The 27080-nt window shown below is 44.2% G+C and overlaps 1 protein-coding gene across 3 annotated transcripts; it reads right to left on the bottom strand.

Moving 5' to 3' along the window:
- Positions 1-511: 511 nt before the first annotated feature.
- Positions 512-27074, bottom strand: SUSD3 (sushi domain containing 3). Of its 3 annotated transcripts, none has more exons than XM_039703307.1 (5): positions 26919-27074; positions 13556-13744; positions 11014-11161; positions 8009-8173; positions 512-1477 (listed from the first exon to the last, which is right to left on the bottom strand). In XM_039703307.1, the coding sequence occupies exons 1-5, from the start codon at positions 27001-27003 to the stop codon at positions 1264-1266; spliced, it is 801 nt and encodes a 266-aa protein (XP_039559241.1). In that variant the 5' UTR covers positions 27004-27074; the 3' UTR covers positions 512-1263. The 3 variants fall into 3 exon arrangements, with proteins under 3 accessions (XP_039559241.1, XP_039559240.1, XP_039559242.1); XM_039703306.1 differs by lacking the exon at positions 26919-27074 and adding an exon at positions 26142-26889 and having other exon boundaries at positions 13556-13821; XM_039703308.1 differs by lacking the exon at positions 26919-27074 and adding an exon at positions 23037-25401.
- Positions 27075-27080: the final 6 nt, after the last annotated feature.

The raw sequence follows: 27080 nt of genomic DNA, 5'->3' as shown, positions 1-27080 counted from the left end.
GCAGTGCGTAGTGAGAAGTGTGTTGCAGGGTGCACCTTGGTGTAATGTACAGCAGAATGGAGCTTATTAGAAACAATAAGAAAGCTCTTCTGCTGCAACGTCCATCTTACTGAATTTCAAGCACATGTTTTTGATCTCTGCAGAGTATGGCCAGGATAGAAGAGGGCATTTGCCAGCAAGCTACAGTAATTTGAATTTCAAAACTGAAGCTTCAGAACTGCAGGTTGTGAGAGGATACTGGATTCATACCAAGGGAATATACCACAAAACAATTACTGCAGCCTGCTATAAGGTCATGCTTCCACCCACGAGAGGGATGTGATGATACCCATCAAACAGAAAACTGATGATAGTATTAAGTAAGACTTCAACTGGAACAAAAATAACTATACTATAAGTAATATATACATCTATTTGCATATAACTATTCAAAAAGGACAAAACAAGAAAAAAAACCCACCTTGTTTCCTCACATGATGTACAGATTAACAACAGGAAAAGAAGGCAGGCATTCAAAAGCTACCTCAGCCCTTTATTTAGAGAGGTGTCACAGGGATGATGCTGCAGCGATCCCGAGCTGCCTGCTCCAGGAAGGCTGCACTGCTGTCCCCACCTGCACATCAACTGCTCTCACACTGGGACACCAGTAGAAGCTACAGGAGGTCACTGGTGGGGGTCCCAAGGTGTGCCACAGCACCACACCACACCCCTCCATGTGCCATCTTCTCTCCCATAGGCTGGCAGACCTGCAGACGGGCCTTTGTTGCACCCAGTCTTACATGGTCTCTAAACACAGAGCAGATGAATTAAAGACCTTTCTAATACAAAACAATGGGGCATTTAATTAAAACCAAATTTTTTTGTAGTTCTATCATGCTACTTTGTAAAAATATGGGGGAGTTTTCTTTCTGAAATTCTTACAAAACCCACTGATTCAGAGAAGACTGAAATCTGAGAGGTGTGCAATTATTATCAGCAACTTCATATAAGGCAAATATGCCTCTATGCTGTGCAGAAGAGCACTGTGCTTTCATCATGGTCACACTGCACAGCACACTACAGAGAACAGCTCTGGATTGACAGCCCCAATATTCACATCTTTATTTGTATCAGACCTTGAAGCATTTCTCTTAAATAACCATCTTGGAATATAGAAAACTTACAGTTCATATGAATAATGAACTTTCTATGTTGTCTTTAAGGCACATATTTCTATTGACATTTCATTTTGGTCCAGAGAAGCAGTTGCATTTCAGACACCAGCTATCCAGGTAACTGGCAGGTTGGTTTGCTGTAACTATCCTTATGACTGTAGACTTCAACAACGTGTATGGAGTTCACCGTCTGCAGTGCAGCGTTGTGTCTCGGTACCGTGTGTGCCCCAGGTGCACCACTGCTCTTGGCTACCTTCAGCAGGTGACTGTTGTCTTTGCAACACCCAGGAACTACGACATCCCGAGTCCGCTCTCCCTGGGACCTGTAAGCACAAAGGGAAAAGTTATTTCTGTTTCATTAATTCTGGTGAAGGTACAGAATTTGTGCATTTTATTGGCACATCAGGTGTTTCGCAAATGACTTGTGCTGTAACGTAAAGAACTGCTTCTCCCAGCATCAAAACCAGCTGGCAGCAATGGGGCAAATAGTCGTGTCTCTGTAAAAGCCTCAACAAGACCTCAAGTACTTTTTTGCTGGGTACCAACCAAACACTGAAAACCCCATGACCTGCCATCAGGGAACAGAAGCTACATGGGGTAATGATGCACACCTTGCTGCCAAAATAAAATCTTCTGAGATACTTGCTGTTGTGCACTTATTTATTTTTTATAGTATAAGGAACTTAGTTCCATCTTCTTGAGATGGTAGTCAAAGGTCAAAATAAAAATCAAACCAAAGCAGCACACAGACAGAGAAGGACTGGAATAAAGTTTTGCCTGGGCCAGCAAAACAGCCTTTGAAAACAAAAGTCTTTGCAAATTGTTCTGCCAGAATTATAGCTCAAGTCTTGTTATGCTGGTTTTAGAGCAATAAATAAGTCCACCTGGGCAATGGTCATCCCACTCTGATGTTTTCCCCTATAAAGCTCTATGTTGTGAAACACTTCAATTACCCACAGTCCACCACTCAGGAACCCAAACTGGCTAAAACTGTACTTGGAGAAAAAATATACTCTTGGCTTAGCAACCCATTCATCCAATTTCAGGAACTATTAAGCTTTCATTGACATCTGCTGGCACAGGTTGTCCAGAGAAGCTGTGGCTGTGTCCAAGGCCAGGCTGGTTGGGGCTTGGAGCACCCTGGTCTAGTGGAATGTCCCTGCCCATGGCAAGGGGGTGAACGGGATGGTCTTTAAGGCCCCTTTCCATCCAAACTATTCCATCATTATGTGGTTCTATAAGTGTAAGGTGAGACAGCAGGCACCTCTCTTTCCTGCAATAGATTAAACCCTGAGGACATCAGAGGGACAGTGAAGGCAGTGGGGTTTCACCTCAGCAGAGGATGAGAAGAGCTATTAAGAGGGTTGCAGTGTTACCAAGGGACTACTGTGCAGGCAGTGGGCTTTGCTCTGTGTGCATGACCCTCAGTCAGACACAGTCTTCAGTTTGCTCTCTCATCCTTGGAAGCTCTGTACTTTGTCCTGAATAAGTATGACTGTATTTTCAGCACTTCAACTTTCCTCAGCTCCAGTTCCCAAATGGCTACTTCAAAACACCACAGCAAGAGGATCAGAACCCTTCTCTGCAGCCTTTCCTGGCAATATAAACCTGCCCTGGGTGCTGCACAGCCAAATGCATGATGCATTTGACAAGGACAGCCTTTATCTGACATATAAAATTTGGAGCTCCCATCAGGGGAGAAGAACAGCCATCACAGCATTGTCAGTGGGATTTAGAGGATTCACAAGAATATTTTTCTGTGTGACTTGAGAGATGCTCCTTGCTGGAGGGAAAACACTGTTAACAGGACATCCAAGATGTGTGCGAACGCAGCCACAAAGCTGCCTGGTGCTGGCACTGTGTCTCAAAACAGCTTTTATACTAGAGGGTGGGAGGGGATTTTTTTCTTGCTGTATGCCTAGAGGCTTTGTACAAGACCCTGGGGTAATCAGGAAAGCATTATGGAAACAATAATAGCAGCACTATTGAAAGCACATGTTGCTGTACACACCCCCTTCGAGGTCTTGCAATGACAATTAAGACTGAAATTCAGAAACGGGAGTAACTTAAAAGCCAGTTTACCCTACCCTTCTAACAGGGCCCCAAGGTGAAACCACAGCTCACTTCCCCTGTCTCAGCTTTCTTTGAAACCTGCATGTCGAAAGGTTTCTGGGAAGATCTGAGCCTCTAAAAGGTGGTGGTGGGGAACACAGAGTACAAGAAAAACAAGAGGTAAAAATAAAAAGAACTCCATGAATAGAGAACCTCAAGGCTGGACCAGTCACAGGGAAAAGCAGGGAAAAGAAGGGAAAGCAAATCTGCTCCTCTCCTGTGCTGGGTCTCCTCCCCTTCATGTTGCCATGCAATCAAACATTTTGTGTAGGGAACTGTATCAATTCCATACAATTGTATCAATGGATGATGTATGTGATGCAGCATTAAGCCCCACAGTGATGCTGAAAATGCTGAGCTGCCTCTCCTGATAGCATGCTGGCTTTGTGATTTTTTACAAAACCTTTTCAGTTGGAATTCTTTGTTGTTGGATTGCCCTTATTTGCTTTTTGCCAGGTAGAATGGTAAAGCATCTTTTAGCCAGAAAGGTCTCTGGTACAAAAATTTCAGTGACTAAAAATATCTTCTGTGGGAGAATATACCAGCCTGCTTCTCTGCAGAAGGATTTTTTCTTCTTGGTAATGTGCTCCAGCTGTGTCAATAGCTGAAGGGAGGACTTTAACCCTACTGAGACATGGGCTTTTCCATTAGACTAGCTTCTGCAGTCAGATCAGCTACTTCACAGATAATGTTTTGTAACTTGACTTAGAGTTGTGAAAAATAATTCACCTCTAAGCAGTCCAAATTTGGAATGCTCAACTTCTTCCAAATGCTTCCACGCTAGACAAAAAAACACACCCAATTTCTTTGATTCTCTTTAGATTGCGTTTTTGAGCTGGACTACCATTTTTTTTTCTGGTTCTCATCTTAGCTGACAGAGAATGAAAAGGAGCTAGTGTACAGCTACATTCAGTTCTCTGAGTATGGAAAATGCTGGATCATCAATTCTTCCTTACAAAAAAATCAGCACATCCCTTGAGTCAAGGGAGTGTCTATTCCAGAACAGGTTATAGGACTTTTACACTGAAAAGCAGAGCAACAGAGCCAAGGTGTAGCTATTTCTGACCATCACTAGGAAGATGATGCAAACTGAAATGAGCTCTCTCAGCAATTTCTTTACACTTGCTATCTGTGCTGCACCTGGGATGGTATTTTCTACACATACTGATATATAAATAGGTTCCAAAAGAGAAGTGCCTGGTTCTTTAATGTCTCAATGCCAGAAGGGTTTGCTGTTTGCTCTCACCATAGACTAGGTTGTGCATATTTTGTCAGACCAAAAGTGGTTCCAGTTGGATTCAAGATCCCATTTCTGGCACAGAACACTTGCATTTCCTTGTGTTTTTATGGAACTGATCGCTTCACTTACAGAACAAGTGTAAATGCTACAAACTACTTAAACAAGCACAGGGACAGCCCCCTTCCTGAATGGATGCTTAACATTTAATTGATATACATTACAGAAGTGGACAGGACAGGACAATTCTTTACAGATTTAAAAACTGGCAATGGAATTTATCAGAGCAATTGCTTATTTATGCTTCCTCACCCTGTATTCCTAGAGCAACAGCTCTGCTACGGCTGTTGCACTAGTTTGCTGTGAAGCTTTGCCTCCTTGTTGAAAACTGAAGGCACTTTTCAAGCTCTGTCATTTTGGGGGACGTTTAGGTTGGATATTGGGAAAAAATTCTTCACACAAAGAGTTGTCAAGCCTTGGAACACTTTCAGCTGGGGAGCAGCTGCAGCTGACCATGAGCAGTGGGTAAGTGTAGCCCTTGCCAGCATTAAGCTGACCCCACTCTTCTTTTGGACACCCATTTCTTTAACATAGCATCTCAGTGACCTTGACCTCCATCTCTCAAACACTACTAGCAGCTGGCACAGAGGAAGGACAGCTGCCATTAAGTTTCTCTTTACTGATATTTTACCCTGTGGCTGTCATGGGGCAGAAGACAACCTGCCGTCTCAGGCAGATGGCTGATCCTAGCTCTCCCACATTGCTGCTTGCTGGGATGGCAGAGGGCTGTTTGTCTTGGGAGGTGAGTGCCCAAGCAAGTGCTCCAGAGAAGAGTTACTGCAGGGTCAAGTATTATTCTTCATCAGAAAATAACTGAGTCAAAAATAACACATCCTGGTACATCTTGCAGTCAGGCTCTGAGAGCCATTGCCAACATGCTGACAAGCTCTCTGCCCAGCAGTCCTCCTGGGGACTGCTTTGGAGGCTCATAGACATTGTTCTCCTCTAACTACGTGGCCCAGGGCTGCAGCTAATCTCCCTTCCCTAGACACAGACCCTTGTTTTTAGCTAATCTGGCTCAAACCTCTGTACCACAGAGAAAACTGCTATCTCTGCTCTCTGAACTTCTCAGAAGCAATGCTGGGGAAACACCTCCCTCCCAGCAGCACCATGATCTGTAACTTGCTTTTCCCTGCTCAACATTATGTAGTGTTTTCAATAATATAATAGAGCAAATACACTGTAAATACTTGCAGCTCATGCGTATAAGACCTTCTGCTAAAAATTGGTGTGTTCATCCTCATTATGATTCTTTACATCCAAATGAAAGAGGTGGCATCTGGAGTGACAGCACTCTGTAGTTAATGATCCCGGGTATTTGTACACATATTTCTTATCATTTTAAAGCAATTTGTTCAACTAGAAAAGCAGTAAGATTGAGGATCATTATAATTAAAGCAGTTGCCACTAAAACTCAATGTTTCCCTGCAAAACTACATATTCATGATGTTTGTGATATGCTTCAAACATGAGGGGGGAAAGTTCTCACTTTGTGGCAGCCAGGTCCAGAACAGCACAGTGGAGCCCCTACAGTCACACAGCTGGGCTTCTCTGTTATTTATCACCTCTGCACATCAGCACTCTGCACCCACATTGTGCCACTTCACTGCAGCCAAAATTATCTCATCAGCATACTAAGGCCTCTCTTTAACTGATTAGAGTGTTTTAATCCTAAATTTGTCTGTAAACCTTTATTTGTTTTGTAAATCTGTATTTGTTAATACCTTACCTGCTTGAAAGAATTGAATTTTTATTTTATATTGCCTTACCTAAAAGAATTAGCTTTTTATTTTATCTCTACTTACAGTATTTTGACCCTAAAGTACTGAATCAAAATGTTAATCTCAAAATCTATTAAATTAAGTCTGAAAAGTAGCATGACCTACATGCTTTTCTAGTCAAAAATAAATTAAGATATACTCAAGAGAGTCTTCTTCAAGGGTGGAGGAGTTCTTACTCTTCCAGATACTTCATATGCTACAAGAAGCAGCAGAACAGTTTCTTTGAGAAAAGAGAGAAAGCTATCATAAAAATGACTGAATTTGTCAGGCCTCCACCCCCTCCCTTGTCAGAAATGGGCAGCACTCATCTCATCTTCCCCTTCTAAGTGGGCTGCAGAGCCACTTCCCATGGCTGGGTTGCAGAAAACAGCATGTACCACAGCCCTGGGAAAGGCAGGGAGGAGAAGATTTGTGCTTCCTCAGACAGCTCCTGCCTAGAAAAACCAAGCAGGATTGCTGCTGTGCTCAGAGATCTCTTCATGCATTGGGCAATTCCTCCAGATGTCTGAAACCTTAACACAAGAGGATAAGGTAGGATAGAATAGGGATAGGGTGCTGATAGACTACAGTAGACTACACTAGACTGGACTAGACTGAAATATTTCAGTGGGGACTCACAAGGATCATTGGGTCCAACCGTCTGACCTCTTTATGGCTGACAAAAACGAAAGCTCATTGCTAAGGGCATTGCCAAAATGTCCCTTGAGCAATGCCAGTTTGGGCCACCAACACTGACCCCCTCTCCAGAACCCTGTTCCATGGTCTGACCACCCTCTTGGTACACAAATGCCTACTCATGTCAAGACTGAACTTTCCCTGAGGAAGCCTGGTTAAATTCTCTTTTGGTTCTTGACCATAGGTATGCAGAAATATATAGAATCTTTCATTTGGGACTGCCTGCCCTCAGTTTTGCTGCTGTTTTCCAACCATGCCACGTGCCTGTATTTATTTCTTTGGACAATCAATACTGTAACAGCTTCACCACTGCAGCAACAGTGGTTGCACCCAGGTTTAGAGATTTCCTCCAGGCACATGCTGCCAACATTCCCACCTCACACTGGAGGGGAAACAGTACCACAGCAATCAGACAGACAGGTAATGTGTCTTTCCATTCTGGTCCTCTCAGCACAGCCCAGCTCCATGTTTGCACCCCCCCAGTACTTGCACTGTTCTCCTGTTCCCAGTAAGCCAGCTGAACACAGGATGAGGAAACTTAGCCTAATTTGTTACACACACTAAAAAAAATCTTGCAAGTGAAATACAAAACTGACAGGCCATTTGTTGTCTTCATGAAATCTAGTAGCAGAAGTCCCCCATCTCATCTGGCATGTCTATTCATTTTACAGAATTAAAGAATAAAAATCACTTGAAATTACTTGATTAAACAGCTCTTATTTGAGTGGAAAAGGGGAACAAGACATAAATAATAAAGGGTCACATCTGTTCCAAGAGCAATTCCAGGGCAGTTTTATTCAGAATCACCTTTAGCAACGCTTCCATCTCTGATTACAAGCAGTGCCACTCTCCATATGCAAAACAGCCAGACTTTTGGCTAGGGGTGCACAGACTGATATACCTGCTCCCATAGCTGGTTTTAGCTCTGGTTAGTGATTAGCCAGGTTCCCATCAACTCACTCAAACTTACTTTATTTTAACAGCCTTACCTGTAGAAGCCTTGGTTATCATATGCCATGTCAGTCGCATCACCAGATACAGATGTATTCCTGAGTTTCTTACTGTTGTTATTGTTTCTTCCCTTAAAACCAAAGTAAGCAGCTTGCATGTGCTCTAGTTCTTCAGTCCTCAGCTGGTACCACAGCTGCATTTCTCTGTGAATATACAAAGCAGTAGAAACAGTTTTGTCATATATGGCTGTACAGCTGAGCTGTTATCCGACCACAGACCTGACTCAGTAGAGCTTAAATCTCATTCCAGGTTTACTGAAGAAAGTACTTAAACACGTGCTGAAATTCATGTGTAAGCCAAACTTGCAGAAATTTAAATAACACCCGAGGATAGGGAGTTCTTCAGTAGCATAAATATTATTGTGTAAAATAGCGTTGTTTTAAGTACTGTCCAGCGCTCCTCAAAAAAAAAAAAAGCAAACAAACAAGAAAATGAGAACAATTTTCTTAGGAGCACCAGTGGATAGTTCAAAGGAACAAACCTCCAAGAATTATGTCCATTTCATTCAGTGTTTTTCCAGATTACATGTAGTAAGAAAAGTCATATAAGGTGGGATGATGTGTCAGTGTTCTAATGGACCTTCAACAGTGACATCAGGCCACAACCTGTTGTGTGTAAAAAGACTTCATATCATCTCCATTTTATGGGATAAATTATTTCAGGAAAAAAAAATTTCTGTGACTTTTTGCATCACTCTATTCTTAATGTTTCCAAAATCACCACGCAGGTTAAAAAGATATTTACTTAAAAATGGAGGAGACAGGTAGTGTTGCCTTTGTTAAGCATAGGGCATATTCCCTCACTGTCAGAATTCTCTTTTGGAAATATTCAGAGCTGTTTCCATGCTGCTCTCTGCAATTCTGAGGTGAGAGAAAAAAATCCACCATTTCTTTTCTTGTTTTTAAAAGAAGTCTAAGACTCACAGAATCACAGACACTCTCACTGGCTGATGGGAGAAGATCAAATTGTGAGAACTAGCGATGCTGATTTTGGTCCCATTTCTGTCTTCTTGGGATGCAATCCTGCTCTTTCCAAAGAAAACAGCAGCCACATTTCCTCAGCAGGGCAAGATCTATGAGGAGCCTAAATGGTGGGAGGACTTTCAGCAGCCTTTGTCCCTTTTCTCTTCAAAACACATGTGGATGTGGCAGTTTAGCTGTGGACATGGTGTTAGTGCTGTGTTGACAGCTCAGTTTAAGGGTCTTTTCCAATCCTAATGATTCTATGATTCTATTAAACATAAGATGGCACTTCAAAGATCATTAGACACCTTGCAAGGCAGGTTTGCAGGCAGAGATGATCTCTCAGGTGACCAAGTAAGAGCCAAAAGAAGCAGACATGCAGACCTCAGAGCCACAGGCAAGGTGAGGAGATCCACTCTGCTCCATAGGTACAGATTACCTCATCCTTCAGATCTGGTCTAAGAGACATTTAGTTCATTATTTCCTCCCCAAGAGTTCTCATTTTGTATTAAGTTATCAAGCCTGCAGCTTTTTGTCTGATTAATGATTTGTGCATTCAGAAGTCAATCCATTTTTCCACCTCCATTGCCAACAGAGATGCTGCCACTCCACCTGACAAGTTTTGCACAGGGTTATGTTACTTTTTCTCCCATGACATGGACAGGCTGTACATGACTTCAATTCTTTCTGACAGAAGGGATAAGATACACAATGCCTGCAGTGCCCCCAGGTTTCTCCTTGGAGCTGGGCTCTGTTGCCAGTGGGATGTAGCAGCTCCTTCAGGAGACAGGGAAAGAAGCACAAGGGAGCAGGGAACTGACAAGGTCTCAGCAAAAGGAATAACTTTACAGCCTGATGACAGAATCAGGTCATTATGTCCAGTGTGAAGGCGTTTTATTTTGTAAGAGAAAAAATATCAAGTCATCACAATAATGAAAATGGCTAGTTTTCACAAAACTTCATTTAAAATAAATGAAAAACAAGGACTGTGATACGAATAGTCTTATCAAAAAGAAAAGTGGCAATTCCAAAAATGCAATTAACCTTTCATTTCAAAGCAACTTATTTCATGCTACCAGTAAAAACCTGAATATTATGATTGACACTAAGGACTTTCATTTTTTGACACAAAAAAATCTTTTAAGAGAAACAGAAAATCTCTATTTTGGCTACACTTGGATTTCAAATGACAGAAATTCCCCCTTCAGCTGGTTCCCACACAGCTTCAGATAAATCACAGCTCAGCACAGAAACCTTCACTACTGTCTCCCCCAGTCTCCCTCCACTCCACTGGAGAGCCTGGTGGGAATAACCAGCAAAAAAAGTGAGATGGAAAACCAAGCTCCTGTGGAAAGATTTCTGCAGCAGTGACTGTAGGTGGATGCTCTCATAAGCAACAGTAGCTTGGCTCCAGCCTACAGGCAAATGTGCTCCTGCTGACACTATCCACACTGAGTTTTTATAATGAACTGGACTGAAAATTTGACATTTTCCTATTCCTGTTCATAATCCACTGATTTGTGCTCCAAGCCAAAAGACAAAATCCTCTGTCCTTCAGCACCCATGCTGGGACAGCTTTGAGGATGCTCTGCAGATGGAGAGGCCTTGGATGGCTCTGACACAGGGAGATTCCATTTCCCAGCAGTGTTAAAAGAAAGAAAGGAAAACAGAAAAGGAATAGAGAAAAGGGAAAACACTGCCAATCTTCAATAACTTGAGGAGAGAAATGCTGTGCCAGAAAATAAGATTTGTGTGTTCAGATCCTGCATAATCATGGGTAAATCCCTATCTGCCTGGGCCTGCTGAGGTTATCTGATACTAACCCGCATCATGTATTTAAATACTCTGGAATTCCAAGTTCTTCTTTGCCTAAAGCCTGACCTACAAATTAAGGATTTTAAGTAATTAACATCATTTCAGTGCTGCAAGCAGCAAATCCTTTGAAGCACTTGTTATCACAGCAATGGGGTCCATATGATGTACACTCTTACAGTGTTATTAAAACTGTCTTCTTGACATACCTTTGAGTTCTCCTCCTCTCACTTTTCTTCACACACTTAATCAGACAGCAAGTTAAGAAAGCCATGGACATCAGCAGAATGACAGCACAGCTCACAATGGAGGCAATCACTGCGACCTTAAAGCCAAAAGTCTCGTATTTTGATATGGCTGCAGCAAAGCAAACACAGAAACGATTATAAGATCAGTCCATGAATTTATCTTTCACATTTTCATTAAACCCTGCTGAAACCTACCTGCTTCACACTTCTGCTCAGTGAGGACTTTCACATTACTATGTGTCAAGATACCAGAGAATCTTGGCTTCAGCTTTGACCTATGCAAGCCTCAAACCGGACTATGTAAAAATCTCCTGTTTATAAGTTACTAATGAATTGTTCACAAGCATTTCACCACTGCAATTAATTAAACACAGTGCCCTTAGCACTGCAGTAGCTCAAAAGTACAACTCTGCCAGCAGATCAAATGCAGATGAGCTGCAGACTCTTTATTAACAAGGACTGAAGTTACAGAAACGAACACTAACACGGGTAAATGAGCTTAAAGAAGCCATTTAGAGCAAGGACAGTTCCATGTAATTACATCGTCTTTGGCAGGCAGCAAACAACAGGTCTTCCTCTGTTTGGGCAAGGATGCAGGATGTGAATTATTCAGACAAAAGGAGGAGTAGAAAAGTGATGTGGCACAGCTCACACACTTCTTTCATAATGCCAACTCACTTGGAGCAGTAAGCATGTCTTGCTTCAAAACTCAGCTAGTTCTCCCAATGTCACAATGACCAGCATCACAAACGGTTCAGCTGAGCTCCACACAAAGCATTATACTTCTGCAGCCTCTAGGGGAAGGATTTCTCTCATGTTTTCTTTTATGGGATCTCCAAAGAAGAGATGAGAATAACTGAGTGTGGGAGAGAGCACTAAGTGTCTGTAAGAGCAATATATCCACTGGGGATTTGAAATGACACAAGGTCTAAGGCACCTCAAAGCTCAGAGGTACCGAGATTTGCTTGAGTCTACTTCTGGTCAAACTATTAACAACCTTATAATAAACAAGCAGAAACACACCTAAAAGGTAATTAATGCTGTTGTCATTCAGACACTATTTCTCTATATGGTAAATTTCCCATGCAGCTGCAACAACCAAGAATTGTTCAAAAAATATCACCATGCTTCTTTTACAGCAAAAACATTGTCAGAAAAGACTGCCAGGAGATAAGAGGTTCACAAATACACTTGCACATCAGTAGGTCATTCCCATAGTGCTGGGGTGATTTATGATGATGGTCGGTTCCCTGATCCTCTGCTTTAGACCCCAAAATGATTGCTGTGTCTTTAAGGTGGGCCTGGGGGAAGGGGGAGCCTTGGGGGCCTTTGCTGGGTTTTTCAAAGCCTCACTCCCCCCGCGTCTGGGAGGTGTGGTGCAGTCTGGGTTTTGCTTGGCTAGTTTGGGTTTTTTTGTTAGCCAAGGCGGAAATTTGGTTTGGTTTTTTTTCTTTTTCTTTCTTTTTCCTGGGCTTGAAGAGGCTGCAGCAGCAATCCTTCAGCTGCTTTTCGAGGTGAATGGGACGGTTTGGTTTTGGTCCAAGATCAGAGAGAACAAGCGCCAGGGGAAGAATTGGCCGGGCCCGGCAGGAGAGAGGGGCTGCTCCTTTTTGGCCCCAGACCTGGGAAAAAGCCCAAACCGGGGAGGGAAAGCACACCTGCTTCACCTCTTGTGTCTGTGGACAAGGGACCAACACCACAGATTCACCGGCTGCCCATGTGTTTGCGCAAGCTGCTGCATGAACCTTTTGGTTTTTTCCCTGAGGCAGGAACTGGTGCCATCTTTCTCCCCCACCGGCCGTTGTGGGTTTTTATCTTGCTCTGGAGTTGTGGGTTGTTTTTTTTTTGTTTGTTTGGTTTTGGGGTTGGTGTTTTTTTTGGTTTTTTTTTTAGTTTTTTTTTTAAATTATTTTTTGGGGGGTTTTTTGTGGTTTTTTTTTTGTTTGTTTGTTTGTTTGTTTTTGGGGTTTTTTTCCCCGGAGCGGGTGTGTGTGTGTGTTAAAGTCTGACAGTTCAATATCTAGCATTTATTTACTTTTTCTCCCGTGCCGTGTGGGCAGTCTGTTTGTCAATAAACGGTTTTTTCACTTTCATCCACTAGTATTCATTTCTTGTTGGTGGAAAGGGATTGTTGGAACCCTTTTTTTTACAGGAAACACTCATTCCAGAGTGTTTTTCTCCTAAACTTGTCTCTAAACCGAGACACCCATACATTCTCTAAAGAAGCATACAGCTTTTTGCTGAAGGCAGAGTTATTCCAGGCCATACCAGTGACATGAGATCAGGGATGAATCCAACAGAATCTTTTCTGTGTGTCGTGATAATGGCATGTCAGAACATATATGGAGTGGAATTACCATCAGTGGGGCAACTTTGAAGAAAATTGAATTTGTCTTTTTCTTTGCACAGGTATCTAGAAAGAATCCGAACGTTTCAGGATAGGCAGGGCAGAAGGAAGGCAGCCCATCCCAGAGCGAGGGGCAGGGTTTGGGAAGAGCCTTACGCTTGCAGGAGGGCACTCCGGCTGTCCACTGCGTGCTGTTCCCTTTCCAAACGCAGGTGACGGTGTCCGGTCCCTCCAGCTGGTGCTCGGCGGAGCACTGGAACGCCACCACTGTCCCCACATCGGTGCCGTTGCCGTGAAGGACCTGCAGGGAGCCGAGGTGCGGCGAGAGCAGGCGGCCGCACTGCCCTGCAGAGCAAACACAGAAACAATGCAGCGCCGCCGCCAACAGCGAAGCCATCCACTGAGGTTTTATTGACACCAGACTGTAAATCAGTCACAGTTAATGGTCAAAACAAATACCAGACCTCGGGGTGGCCGATGCTGGCTGCTCTGCCAAGCATCAGCCCACGGCTACCCTCCATCAGTGCCATTCAACAGCTCCTCTGCCTCATCCCCAGCACAAAGCAACTAATGTTGTGACATTATCTGCTCAGACTGGTACATCTTGAACACTAAAACACAAAAAAACACCCAAAAAAGTAATTTCTGAGTAGCACGGTCCCCTATGGATCCCTGTATTGTTGAATTCTGATTAATTTTAGTACTTGGGCTGGCTGGGAGTATTCATTACATGTCTTCCCCCCCCACAAATTTCCAAGATCTACTGAACTGATCATGCAGTTCAGCCTGCTTGGTAGCATCTTGGCATGATCTGACTGTAACTTCTTATCTTTACAAGCACTGCATGTCTGTTTGGCTTGGCTGAAAGGGGCCAGCAGGGTCAAAACCATAGGGAAGAGCATAGAAGGACATACACATATAACGTATCTCCCTTTTCAAGTGACAAAGTCTGCTTTACAGTAAATCATTAATTTTTTAAAAATTTTTGTTCATTCCACTTTTCTATTACTTTGTTGTTTATACAGTTGCTCTTTGAGTTATGGAGCAGCTCTCCCCTTGGCCACCTAATGTTAGCCTTTAACTTCATACGTAAGTTTTATTGTCACAACATTCCTTGTTCAGCAATTTTAAACAAAACTTTCAATGAGAGGTGATTAAAACAACATATAACATATAGATGACTTCAAACATAACAAATACCTTTTCTGAGTCTGTATGTGTGCTTTGACAGAATCTGGAAACTAGGGTATTTTTAACATTTACAGAATACCAACAATGCTTCTGCATCAGAGCCCAAGTTCCCTATTTTTCACTGGATTTCCAAATGACTTGAGAAAACTCAGAGGCATAATGCTGCAAGCACTATGATGACACACACAAAAATATTAAAACAGGGAAAATATATTTTCCACATCTACAGGCAAAAAGAAATTACAGCCTCCATGAGAACATCCTGACAGAACCACATGTTGTTAGCAAATCTATTTTATTTTGACTGCTAAAACTCCCCCCATGTCATTATTGTTATTAAGCCTCTAGATCATACCACAGCAGGCAGGCAACCCACCTATCTATCTCCAATTCATGATCTTAAACTCCTTGTCCCTGGAAAACAAACCCAAAGGAATCTCAGCAAAAGACCAAACAGAAGTCCCAGAGACAATTACTAGGCTAATCTACTGAGTAAATACGCACCAAGCACTAGCTTTTAAACCCATACCTCTTTAATTCCATGCTGATTATTTCTGTTTGTTTTGCCACTTCTTTCAGCCACTTACTACAGCAGCAATTGGCCTCAGTGAGAGCAAATATTTTCTATAGGACTGGTTTCTCTTCACCTCTTCCCACCCACATCCCATTCCTGGAACATACAGGATGTATTGAACAATTCCTCCTCACTTCAAATGAGTGTTACGAGTTTGGGCTTTTCTTTTTATTTTAATCACTTTAATCACTCTGTGGTTTACCATGAAAATACACTGTCCTAATCCGTAAAATTAAGATTTTACATATAGTTGTGGTTTTTTTATTATTTTTTTTCATTTTACAATTTCAAGGCTATTTTTAGACATCAAGCCACATTATTAGAGCTCATATTGATGACTCTCGTAGCTGGACAAGATGCAAAAAGTAATTAGAGCTGAACTGGACTTGATGCACACCTGCGAGTTTACCTGGACTCATTGTTCACTCTTTGTTCTCCAAAGAACAAATAATTTGGCACTGGATCCTTTCTTTCAAGACATATTTCATTTAATCCAGCATTGACCATCCTGAGTAACACGTGCAGCTGCAGCTGCCGGAGTGTTTTGAACCTTCCCTGCCCCATCCTTGCACCATTCCTCAGCTGTGAGCTTTAAATTATTTTTGCTCCACTTGAGCTCTACAGAAATGCCTACTAGTCAGTATCCCCTGAAAATGTGGGTATTTCCATGCTTTGCCTTGGGCTGCAACAGCATCATGGATCATGCCCAGAGGATCTTTCCCTGGGAATATGAATATATTTGGGGCTGGAACCACAGAGGTACCTCTCAACGAGAGCTACACATCCAAAACCTTCTGTACCTGAGCTGAAAGTTCATCAACAACTTCATGTACCTGCATTTGTGCAGAGGAGAAACACTATTCTTCTTTTAAAATATGCTATTCTTCTTTCAATACCATTTCTTCCCACTAAAGTAAAAAACTTGAATGTGTCACTGCTTTTTGCTTTTCACAAATGCCTTTATTGAAACACCCAGATGGAGTTTTGCCAGAATGATCTTTTGAAATTTCAACCAAGCTGAGATTAAGCTTCTCTGCATAAAATTTGCCCTAATTTTAATCATCAACTGTCTTCTAAAAATGCTTTTGGAAAACTTTCCTGCAAGCCCTAGTGTTCTTCACTATTAGCTACCTGTAATGATTTGCAGTTAGCCATGGCATTCACTTTTCTGCTGGGTTGATTTTACCCTTACAACTCCAAAGAATCATGTTTAAGTAAGCTTCCATCTTTATATTTACATAAGCAGATGTTCCATACAGACCACTTTTTTAATACTCTTCAGGCATGTTTATCAGAATAAATCTACTACAATCAAGAATTTTATTACTGTTTTTATTAATAGAATTAGTATTATTTTTGTTTTCAACTGAGACTGGTGTCTGACGCTGCACTGCTGCCTGGTAAAACACAAACATTTGTGCTGACCAGATGTACATTTTGATTTGTATTTCTTTTCTAAATATCTAGAAAATGTCATGTTCAGGTCTTGGTTTGCATAACTGGCACCCTGAAATGTAAAAATGAAAAACTGTAAAATTGAATAAATCCCCTAATTAGAGAGCTGGAGGCCCTCTGCTCTGGTGACAGGGTGGAAGCACTGGAATTGTTTAGCTGGAGAAGAGCAGGCTCAGGGGAGACCTTAGAGCCCCTTCCAGTGGCTAAAGGGCCCATGAAAGAGCTGGAGAAGGACTTTGGAAAAGGGCCTGCAGGCACAGGACAAGGAGGAATGGCTGAAACGGTAGATTTAGATGGGATATTGGAAAGAAATTCCCGGCTGTGAGGGTTGGGAGGCCCTGGCACAGGGTGCCCGGAGCAGCTGTGGCTGGCCCTGGATCCCTGGCAGTGTCCAAGGCCAGGTTGGACAAGGCTTGGAGCAGCCTGGGACAATGGAAAGTGTCCCTTCACATGGCAGGGGTGGCATTGGATGGGCTTTAAGGCTCTTTCCAACTCAAAACCTCCCGTGATTCTACAGTTCTATGATTCCGGTTTCTGCAGCTATTTCTGCAGTTTTTTTGTAGAGCAGGAGCTGATTTATACAAACACAATTCTCAGCTTGGCCTCATGCTGAGAGGATATCCAGTGTTCAGAAAATCTCTGAATCTGATGCTGCTGTCTGGCAGTGCAGAATGGCACTGGCTACAACATACAGGTTAATTGCATATGACAAATAACTTTCGTCAAAGTAAAGACAGAGACTAAAGCACAGTGTCCTCCATAAGCTCTTAATTCACCCAACCTCTGGGTTCAGAAATAAACACATACATATTTTCCAGGCAGTGAAAAACAGAGAGTAATGTAAAAATTAAAATAATCCAAAATATCTCTTCTCAGTTACAGCCAGGATTATCTATATTGCAAAACTGATTTGTCAAAAAGAGGAAGCATATGGTTTCACTATCAGCAAGCTGTGGGTTTCTGTTTGCTGATAAGAAAAAGAAATGAGAGAGCAACGTAGGCATACCTGCCTGGTAAACATTTCCTGTGCCCTTTCCACAGTAAAACAGTAAGTAAAATCAAATAAATTGCATAAGTATCTACCAAAATTATCTAAACTACAGAAGTAATTACCTGGAAACAGGTTAGCAAGGCTGCCGCTTGCTGTCTGTGTAGAAAGAGAGCGATGCACAGAGCAACGTCTTCACCTCATTATTCCCAGACACACAAAGGTCACCCCTTTGCATTGCTTACTGTTGGCAATTTAATACCACTAAAATATGCTGGAATAACTAGATGCCAGAAAGAAAGAGAACACTAGGCTCTATCAACCCTGTAGAAAACAAACACACCAATATTATTGCTGCAAGGCTCTTTTCCTACAGAAGAACACCTCAGAAACTGGTGTCCCTGAAATCACAGGCATTTTAAGCATCCAGAGCAATCTCACAGAAGAGCTCTGGGAAGAGCTCACTGTGTTAAAAAGCAAAAGAAAAGCAGCTAGAAGTGAAATATGAAATAAAGCAGATGTAGCAAAACATCTTGTATAGAGTGAAACTGTCTGGCCCTGGCACTGGTCTCCTCACCACCATGCCTTTGCTTTCTTGCAGAGCTGGCCTCGAGTCCTGCCGGGGCTGGGCTTTTAAACCAACAAATGGCCACCAGGATCTGATCCTCCCACGAGAAAATCCAGATGCTGGCATGGCTTTTAAAGAAGTTAATGTAAACATGATACCAGACCTACAGTAAAAGAGAAGGGCGAGGCCCAAGGTATAGAAGCTGGAGAGATTAACCGAGGTCCCCAGTTGTGCTGCAGTCCCTGGGAAGCTGCTGTGGAGATGTGGGAAAGTTCTTACAGACCTGTCTGCCTTCCAACACACAGGTACAGCACTATGAAATTATCCCCTGGAGGAAGCTTTGGAGGTTCAGATGTGGCACAAACCACATACACCGAAACACAACCCTCTGCACACCCATCACTGCAAGGACCACCTCAGAGGCAGGGTCAGGCTTGGCCACCACTGCTCTGGGAGCTTCACACCCCAAATTCTGATGGGGACCTGCAAGAACTGAACAGCAGCCACAGGACTGCTTCTCTGGGTCAGTCGCATAGAGGAACATCTGGACAACGGCACAGGGTAAAACTTGCAGGTACCTAAGGAAGGCATCTGTCACAGCACATTACCTGACAAAAGAAATGCAGCTTATTAATATGTGGTTCTGGTACCTGCCTCATATCAGCATTTCTGAATGAAAGTATTTCCCATAAAACATTCCGTGTTTCTTTGATAAAACTATTTTTAAAGTGTGAAAGATGGAACCCAATATCTGATGATTCTTACAGGACACCATTAAACATTTGTAAAAACACTTTTTCAGAAAAGCTTGTTCTCCCATTAATATGTAATTTCCATGCAATTAAGGAGAGCAAAAAGGTCTTTAAAGAGAATTTATTTCTGTATTTACAAATCCATGCTTAAATAAGCTCTCTGCTCCCACCTCTGTTATAGCAGATACCTCAAGTTCACTCCTACCCACTTCCTTCATTTTATTCTGTGGTCTGTTTTGTAGGTAAAACAGATTTTTCAGCACATGTAATTTACAACATGCAAGGGTTCAGGTGCTGAGACTCCCACATCCATCACATTTTGGGCAGCACTTCTTTCATGGAATCACAGAATGGTTTGGGTTGGAAGAACCCTTAAAGTTCCATCCCCTGCCATGGGCAGGGACACCTTCCACTATCCCAGGCTGCTCCAAGCCCTGTTAATCCTGGCCTTGGACACTTCCAGGGATCCAGAGGCAGCCACAGATGCTCTGGGCACCCTGTGCCAGGGCCTCACCATTCTCTCAGGTCACCATGGGACCTGCAACATGGGAGTCCCAGGGCAAGTGTGCACTTTACCTCTGCCACCAGGTTCTGTTCTCAGACAGGTTTTGGTGGGCACATCCTTGCTGGTGCCCTTCATTGGGCCAGTGAAGTCTGTGTGTTTATAATTTCAACTTTCACCATTATTTTTTCCCAGTACTCATGAATAATCTCTCATTCATTAAACAATTGTAACATTTCTGCAGAGGGTGCGAAGTGATCCACTAGCTGGAAAGCCAGTCACTGGAGAAGCCAAAAGAAACGCCAGATGTATTCCCACAGGGAAAGCACATCTCTGTCAGGAGCCATGGACAGAGGAAGGATGAAGGATGCCCCACCAGAGAAGTGGACAGGACAGAGGTGGTGTGCTGCCCCATGGGAAGCCTCCTGCAGCATCCCTGGAGGAAGGGCAGCATTCCTGCATGTCCCCTGCCCACCCTCAACATGCTCCTTTCTCCTCCACTGCTCTGGGTGCTGCAGGACACAGAGCTCAGCCTGGCTGCATATTTGCCTTGCCTGGCTCTGGGTTATCTGCCTGCACCAACTCTTTGATCTGGCTTGTGCACAGCGACATGCACATGCTGGGGTACTGAACAGGGCTGATAAGAGCAGATGTGCCTGGATGATGTGGCCAGTGGCCTCTTGCTTATGTGCAACACTTGCCAGACTGGGCACAACCTTTATGGATGGCTGGGGCCACACTGCACTGACCTACCTTGACCAGAAAAGTTCTCAAGGAGGAAGGGTCCAGAGCTGGACAAAAAACATTTCAGTCACTAAAAATCCACCCCCAATGTGAAATTTTAGGTGGACCAGATGGCTACTTGATGGTTATATATTAATTTTTTTGCCAAAAAAGCTTAAAACATAGGAATTGCACTTCCACAAATAACTGATTTGTAAAGAATATAGAAACTTTCCAACCTTTTACCTTTGAAGCCACTTTCCTGTTTTAAAACAGATGATGGAATATAGGTTTGTTATTTTTCATGAGGAATTTCCAACCACCCTGTTAAGCAAAACAAGCCTGGATGGTACAGATCTTACCTGCATTCCCTCCCCTTGGCTGACCCATTTTGGCTTCCCTAAGTCTTTCCCAAGAGCAATCTGAAGCTAACCCTGTCCTTGGTTTGCTGTGTTAAGCTGTGAAATGCATATCACAGAGCTGTGACCTAGCATCCACAACTGTCAGCAAGAATTTCTGTGAATAACTGATTTTTCAGACACCAGTCTGAAAATGTTAGCAATAGCATGCCTTTTATTATGGTGATAGAAGTCATTCATGGGCTGAGAAACCAACAGCCCATTTAAAACCCCTCTCTGCGGTTTTATTATTTTTTATCTTTCTTCTCTCCTGGTTGATTCTTTTCCTGACAGAGTCTGGCTTTCCTATTCTGGGCTTCACACAGAGAAACATGCAGCCAGCAGCTTGGCCACAGCCACCAGAGCAACCTGCAAACTGCTCAGTGAGAGCCATGCAGAATCCTGCCAGGAACTGCTCGGGCACAGCAACGATTAACAGCACAAGTCAATAAACACACCTGCTTTCAGCGTCCCTGGACACAGGAATTGCTGCAAGATGGCACGAAGACTGACAAGAATGCCAGTATAAAGACAAGGAACCAGTGCACTGTGTTTGCTTTTTCCCATTTAAAAAGTCAAGGACTGCAGGTGAGTTATGCACAGAATGACAAGCAGCTCAAAAGAGCAGAGCAGAGAATGGCAGACCCATGTCCTGTCCTTCCTTTGTACATGGCTACACCTGAGAATTCAGCTTCTGGGCTGAAACAGATTAAAATGAATGAAAGCCTTAGTCCTAATTGAAATTTCTGCAGGTATTAAGAATAATGGGCCAAACACCAGAGCCTGTGAAAAACTGACCCTGGTTTTGTGGGGCACCACTACTTAGAGCAAAGTAGAACCCCTGTGTCCAGTCCAGATGCCTCTTTTGACCCAATCAAATAGCAAAGATCTTGGAAATAACTGTGGCTGTAAGCAAAAACCTTCCTGGGTGTAATTCTGCTTTTACACAAAGGCACAGATTTCTGCTCTTCTGAACAGGAAAAATCAAACCCCAAAATGTGCCCTTTGCACCTCTCTGAGGTCCCACAGGCCAAATCATCCCCCCACACACTGTTCCCAGCCCACACATGCACTCAGGGAATTTTGTACACCATCCCTTCACCCTACTCAACTTCTGTCCCCATTTTGACCTCTCCTCAAATTCATTCCAAATCAAAGCTACTCTGCTTAGGAGTCTGGAATACATAAGTAGCATTGTGACTGGCTTTATTTCATCCCAGAAATAACAATGGAATAATCTCTCCCAGGTCTATTGGAGGAAAGGCAAGCAGTTAACTCATCCCTTTCCCCAACACTGCTTCTACTAGCCACCACCACTCCTATCTGGGCTGAGGTAGCTGTGACTGCTGTCCCCGCAAGCAGCTACTGACCCCCCTAAAGATGCTGCTGGGCCACAGGGCCTCTGCTCTGCTGCAAAGGTCATTTGTAGTCCAGGCACCAGCTCAACCCCATCCCTGAGACCCTCAGCAGACACAGGAATTGATTTATTTTGGGGAGCAGTTGCTCATACTGCAACTTCTGCATTTCTCTCTGTCATCTGACAACCAAATGAGAGGCAGACATTCACACTGACTGCAAAATCGCCTCTCTGCCAATCCTGATCCACTCAGCCACTCAAAACTGTTCTTTAGAATAACATGTTTGCTTATCTGCAGCTGCATTTCAAAGACAGCGTATCAATAAAATGCCTAAATGAAAACTAACATTTCTCCTATATGTTAGCTTGTCTCCATCATAATATTGAAGGCAGGACTCTACAGTGCACATAAAAAGTCAGTGGCAATCATGATTAATAAGCAAAATCATGTCAATTCTACCACAGTTACAAATCTCTTTGCTGTAGAGTTGCAGTGATTCTTGGGGATGCTCTGCTTTTCCAGGGGAAAAGTCCAAGGAAGTCCTGGCTCTGACATAGTGGGACCAGCAAAACTGGCAGCAGTTTTTTGCCCTTTAAAATAGACCATGCCACACCACCCAGAAAATGCTGGGCTAACCACTGTCATTGGGGTGCTTCTTTATTTTAAGACTGACTTGTGATTTTTCAAATTTCAATATTTTGGATCCAAAGCATTCAGCTCACCTCATTCATTAGCTGAAATTCAGAAGTCTCCTAACAGTCTGTCTCTCTAGCCTAGCCTAAAGTAGCTAGGACGAAGCATGGAGAATACCACAGGGAACAATCTTGCACTGTGCAGGACTCAGAAAACCCAAAAGCTCTCTTCTTTCTCTATTTTGTACTGTACTAATGCTTAAATGACAAGCACAAAAATCCTTCCCTCAAAGCAATAGCAGTGCCTGGTGCAAATGCCTAACCACCCAGATTAACTCCTTGCACTGCAGGAGATAAAGCCAATTAGCTGACATTCTGCAACTGTCACTTCTTTTACATTACTTAATACAAAGTTTGACTTTGAGCTCATGGGAGAACAAGAAAGGAGAAATAACCCTGGAGAAATTACAAACCCATATATTCCAAGTTGTATCACCTTCTGCCCTGTGGAAATGGAAATTTGGATCCATGTTTTCTTCTGCAGCCTAAAAACAGAACCACATCTGAGGATCGCAGGGACAAGTTGATAAAATTCTATGCATCTGTACTGTAGAGCAGCAGCGCTCCTGGCTTTGAAGAACAACTTTGTTTTTGCTGTCCTGGAAAAGCAACTGTAAGTTTTTAGTAACATGACTTCAGTCTCTGCACTGCCAAGGAAACTCACTTCAGAAAAACTTAAGTTGCTCACAACAAAAGAACAGATAGCTTAAGTCACATCACAGGTACATCCACCCTGGTACCGGCATCCTACCGCAGCCACCAACATCCAGGCTACAATTGGGCCAATACAGGCTGTCACGCCCCTATCTTCCAGCAAACTGCAACTTCTATCTGTTCTAAGCAGGAGACCCCATCCCTTTCTTTCAGTGGTGTCTGCTAGATAATTTCTTCCACAACTAGGTCTGAATAGAGCATTCACTGCAGCCTGCAGCATTTCCCACCTCATGAAACCTCTCCCCTTCCCTGGTCTGGAAAGTGGAGGAAAGCAGAACCACAACTACAGACATCAGCCCAGCAGTTAGACCTGGGCTGTTGTGTAAATTTTTACTAATTTAAAGCCTGTCATAATGAGTGTTTCTGCCAGATCCTGTACTTATTGTCCCTCTGTCTGTGGCTGCACTGATGTTTTTGTCAATCCGTCTCTATGTTGGCAGAAGTATGTGCTACCTGGTCTGAAAAAGCTACAGAATGGTATTAAGGAATGAGAGGAACCACAGCAAAAAAAAAAAGGTACCACCCTGGATAACCAGAGGGCCAGAACCTCCGACTTCAGCAGACTAAAAATAATGATATGCCTTTGTGCTCCTCTCTCTTTTTCCTGTTTCACCCGAAAGACCCCAGTATAATTTGGAGAGCTTCAGAGGCGGCAGTACCTCAGTGGCATGGGCTGACAACAGCACCCTGCTCCATGGCGATTCCCACAGGGCAGGAGAGTGCTCAGGTCACCTGGCACAAGACTTTCAAGATCTCAGAGGCTTTTCCAGAGAATTTACCGTGCCCACAGAACACTACCACAGCATGGCAGTAACACTGTAAATGCCGCTGTGACAGCACAACAGCCACAGGATAGAAGGCTTCTTCTCAGCTCCAGACATCTGTTGTACTCTTCCCCTGCCCCGTGCTCCTGCCCTACACATTTGCTGACCTTCCCTCAGGCTAAGCCAGGCTCCCACAGCTCCTCAGGGAAGCACATCGCTGACTCTCCCCAATCAGAGGGTGGGATCATTCTCCCTGCTCCTGTCAGTCCTTCAAAAGAAGGCAAGACCAGGAAAAGTGCAGGGTGTTGGAATCTCACAGCTGTTCTCAAGAAGCTCTAAGACCTCTAAATACTACAGGCATCAGGGCTGTACTAGGGAACTTCCTTTAATTTCTCTGTCATTCATGCGTTAATTCAAATGGAAATCCTGCCACATTTTTTTCATCCTCTCAAAAGGAACATGTGAGGGAGTTTATCTGTGCAAATCTTTATTATCACCTTATTGCTCATGATCTGAAATAATGTAAGGGGGTACTCAGCATCAAAAAGGATCACCAATAAGGACATGATGCAATGAAAGATACTGTATAAATACTGTGCAACAACTGGCAGCAAACACTAATGTATAAATAACATGGTCACATTTAGATGAACAAGAGTTTGATTTAAAATTACACAAGTAGCTATCATTTTAGCTATCTAAACTGCTTAGGGTTGCCAGCAGTACATCCACCTGCCTCAATAGTTCAAATGGATTTTTGCGAAGGGGAATTGCACCATGGAAAAGCCCCATGATGCAGCAGAGAGCATGAAGAGCATGAAGAGTATGAAGAGACGACATCTGGCTAAGGTCTGGCAAAGCTGCATGGCTCAAGCATGACTGCTGGTCCTACAGCCAAGCCCTGATCCAGCATATTCCAGTTTAGCACCTTACTGAGAACTCCTGCGCCACCGTTTTGGTGTAGCTGGCTTGGAAAAAGTGGTCTTTGTTGTCCTGGCTGAGAGGAGCCAGGTCTATAGATATCCAAGGGATTAACTGAGGGTGGATTTCTAGCTTAAACACCAAACAGTTTTTGGCAGATTGGCATTTCTAGATGTTTTGCCACAGATCTACAACGAGCAAGATTAACCTACAAAGAATCAGAAAGGCTGAGTGTAACACAGGACATGCCACTTCCGAAACTCCTTTTAGTGTGGGCAAACCCAGCCCCACAAGACTTTGACACACCACATAAAAGCAGCCAAATATACATTATTTTTAAAAAAGAAAAAAGTCAGTAATTAGCAACACTATCAGGCTAGAGCAACAGAGTCTACCCTTGTGTTTGAATTAATTCTCTAAGCACATTTCCCAGAACTTGTTTTGCGTTTTCAAATTAACTTCTATATTAAATTCAAATTAAACAGTCAAGCACATTCAGAGGATACAATTTAAAGCATTGCTATGCTAGTAGCCCAAATACATTTGCCAATTTCTATAGGCACAACAAAATCAGGTCATTAATGAAGTTTGTTAGAACTTCACGAGCCAAATAAATTGCAAGGATATGAGAGAACAGGCTGCACATGAGAAGGAGGTCCCTGGATTTTAGCAGCACTCAGCTCTGCTTGCATTGAAGACAGGGAAAAGCCCATCTACTGTGTGATCTGAAGAAAAGAGGAAGAAACCCCAGCAAGAAGCAGGTCACCATAACTGCACCAAGCTCCAGCATCCTTCCATCTCACCTTGGTCCTGGACTCCAGAGGTGGCTGTGGCCGGGAATATGCATCTCCTGCTGCCCAGGCCAGCAGGTCCAGACCCTGGTTCTGCTCTCTCCAGGCCCAGACACCCACCAACACCACAGCCCTGTGCAGCAGACATCTCCCACCAGTTCAAACCCTCTGTCACCTCGCATTATCTCCAAATTATCGAACCCACTTAAGCCAAAGAGGTTTTGAAAGGATGTTGTGGAATTTTTGAAAAGATGTCTATGCAATCGAATTGAGTAACAAAACTCCAGGGAAGAGAAAGATAAGAAGGAAAAAGCTTTGACTGGTTTCTCATTCCACCCCTCAATGCATTACCATATTCCATTAAAGCACTGATATCTTAATTTCCTTCCCAGCCTGGTGATATGCGCCCAGGAGCGATGTCTCTGAGAGCCAGCACTTTCCATCCTTGCCAGACAGTCCCCGGTGCCCGTGGCCATCCCAGCGACTGAACCCCAAACTTCTATCACTGAACCGCAGCGCCTCCTCTTTGGAAGCAGCCACACACACCCCCGCACCCAGGGCCCCAGCAGCCCCCCGGGTGAGCCGCTCGGACGGCTCTGGAGTGCGGCTGCTGTGCGCAGCCCCGGCGGCGCTCGGCCCCTCCGCCCGAGCCGCACTCCAGCCCTGGCCCCGCTCGGCGCCCCGAGTGCAGCCCTGGAAGAGCTGTCCCAGGGTCGCCGGGACCTGCCGAGACCCTCCCGTGCCGGGCTGGCTCCGGGACAGCTCCGGGACACTCGTCTCGAGGCGTGCCCGAGAACTCCAGGGTGCGGATCACTGCCCCCTCCGCGCTCCGCGGCTGCCGGGACCGGCCGCAGGCGGCACGGAGCGGGACGACAGGGCCGGGGGGTTCCGGAGCTGAGTGGGAAGGTAATGCAACCCCGGCTGCGGTCTCCCGCGCCCCTCCCCGGGGGCATACAACACCTCTGCCCAGGGATACCGCAACCTGCCCCGGTCAGCCCGCATCCCTACGCGGGAGACATCCTGCACCCTGATCGTAATTCGCCGCTACCCCCGCTGGCATCCTCCCTCCCCTCCGCTGCGACACAGGAGGGAACTTGTGCGAGGAACGACGCGGGACCACGCTCGTACCTGCGTATCCGCGGGGGCCGCCGCTGTCCCGCCCTGGCGCGGAGGTGCGCGGAGCGTCCAGCCCGGGTGTGGTGGCAGCCGGCATGGCTCCGCCGAGCGCTGCCGAGCCCCGCCGCGCCGAGCCGCCCAGCAGGTGCGCCGCACCCGCCCGCCGTCCGCCGG

This window comes from Passer montanus, unplaced genomic scaffold, assembly GCF_014805655.1.
Source record: "Passer montanus isolate IOZ18808 unplaced genomic scaffold, ASM1480565v1 scaffold162, whole genome shotgun sequence".
Taxonomy (NCBI): Eukaryota; Metazoa; Chordata; class Aves; order Passeriformes; family Passeridae; genus Passer; species Passer montanus.
This window is presented reverse-complemented; position numbering and strand designations above follow the sequence as displayed.

Bases quoted from the DNA above. Each gene is read 5' to 3' on its own strand.
- SUSD3 (XM_039703306.1), bottom strand. From the start codon at position 26,743: ATGCCCCCGGGGAGGGGCGCGGGAGACCGCAGCCGGGGTTGCATTACC. The intron at 8,174-11,013 runs GTATGTCAAGAA...GTATATTCACAG, and splicing joins GAGAGGAGGAGAACTCAAAG to AGAAATGCAGCTGTGGTACC. The intron at 1,478-8,008 runs GTAAGGCTGTTA...TTGTGCTTACAG, and splicing joins GATAACCAAGGCTTCTACAG to GTCCCAGGGAGAGCGGACTC.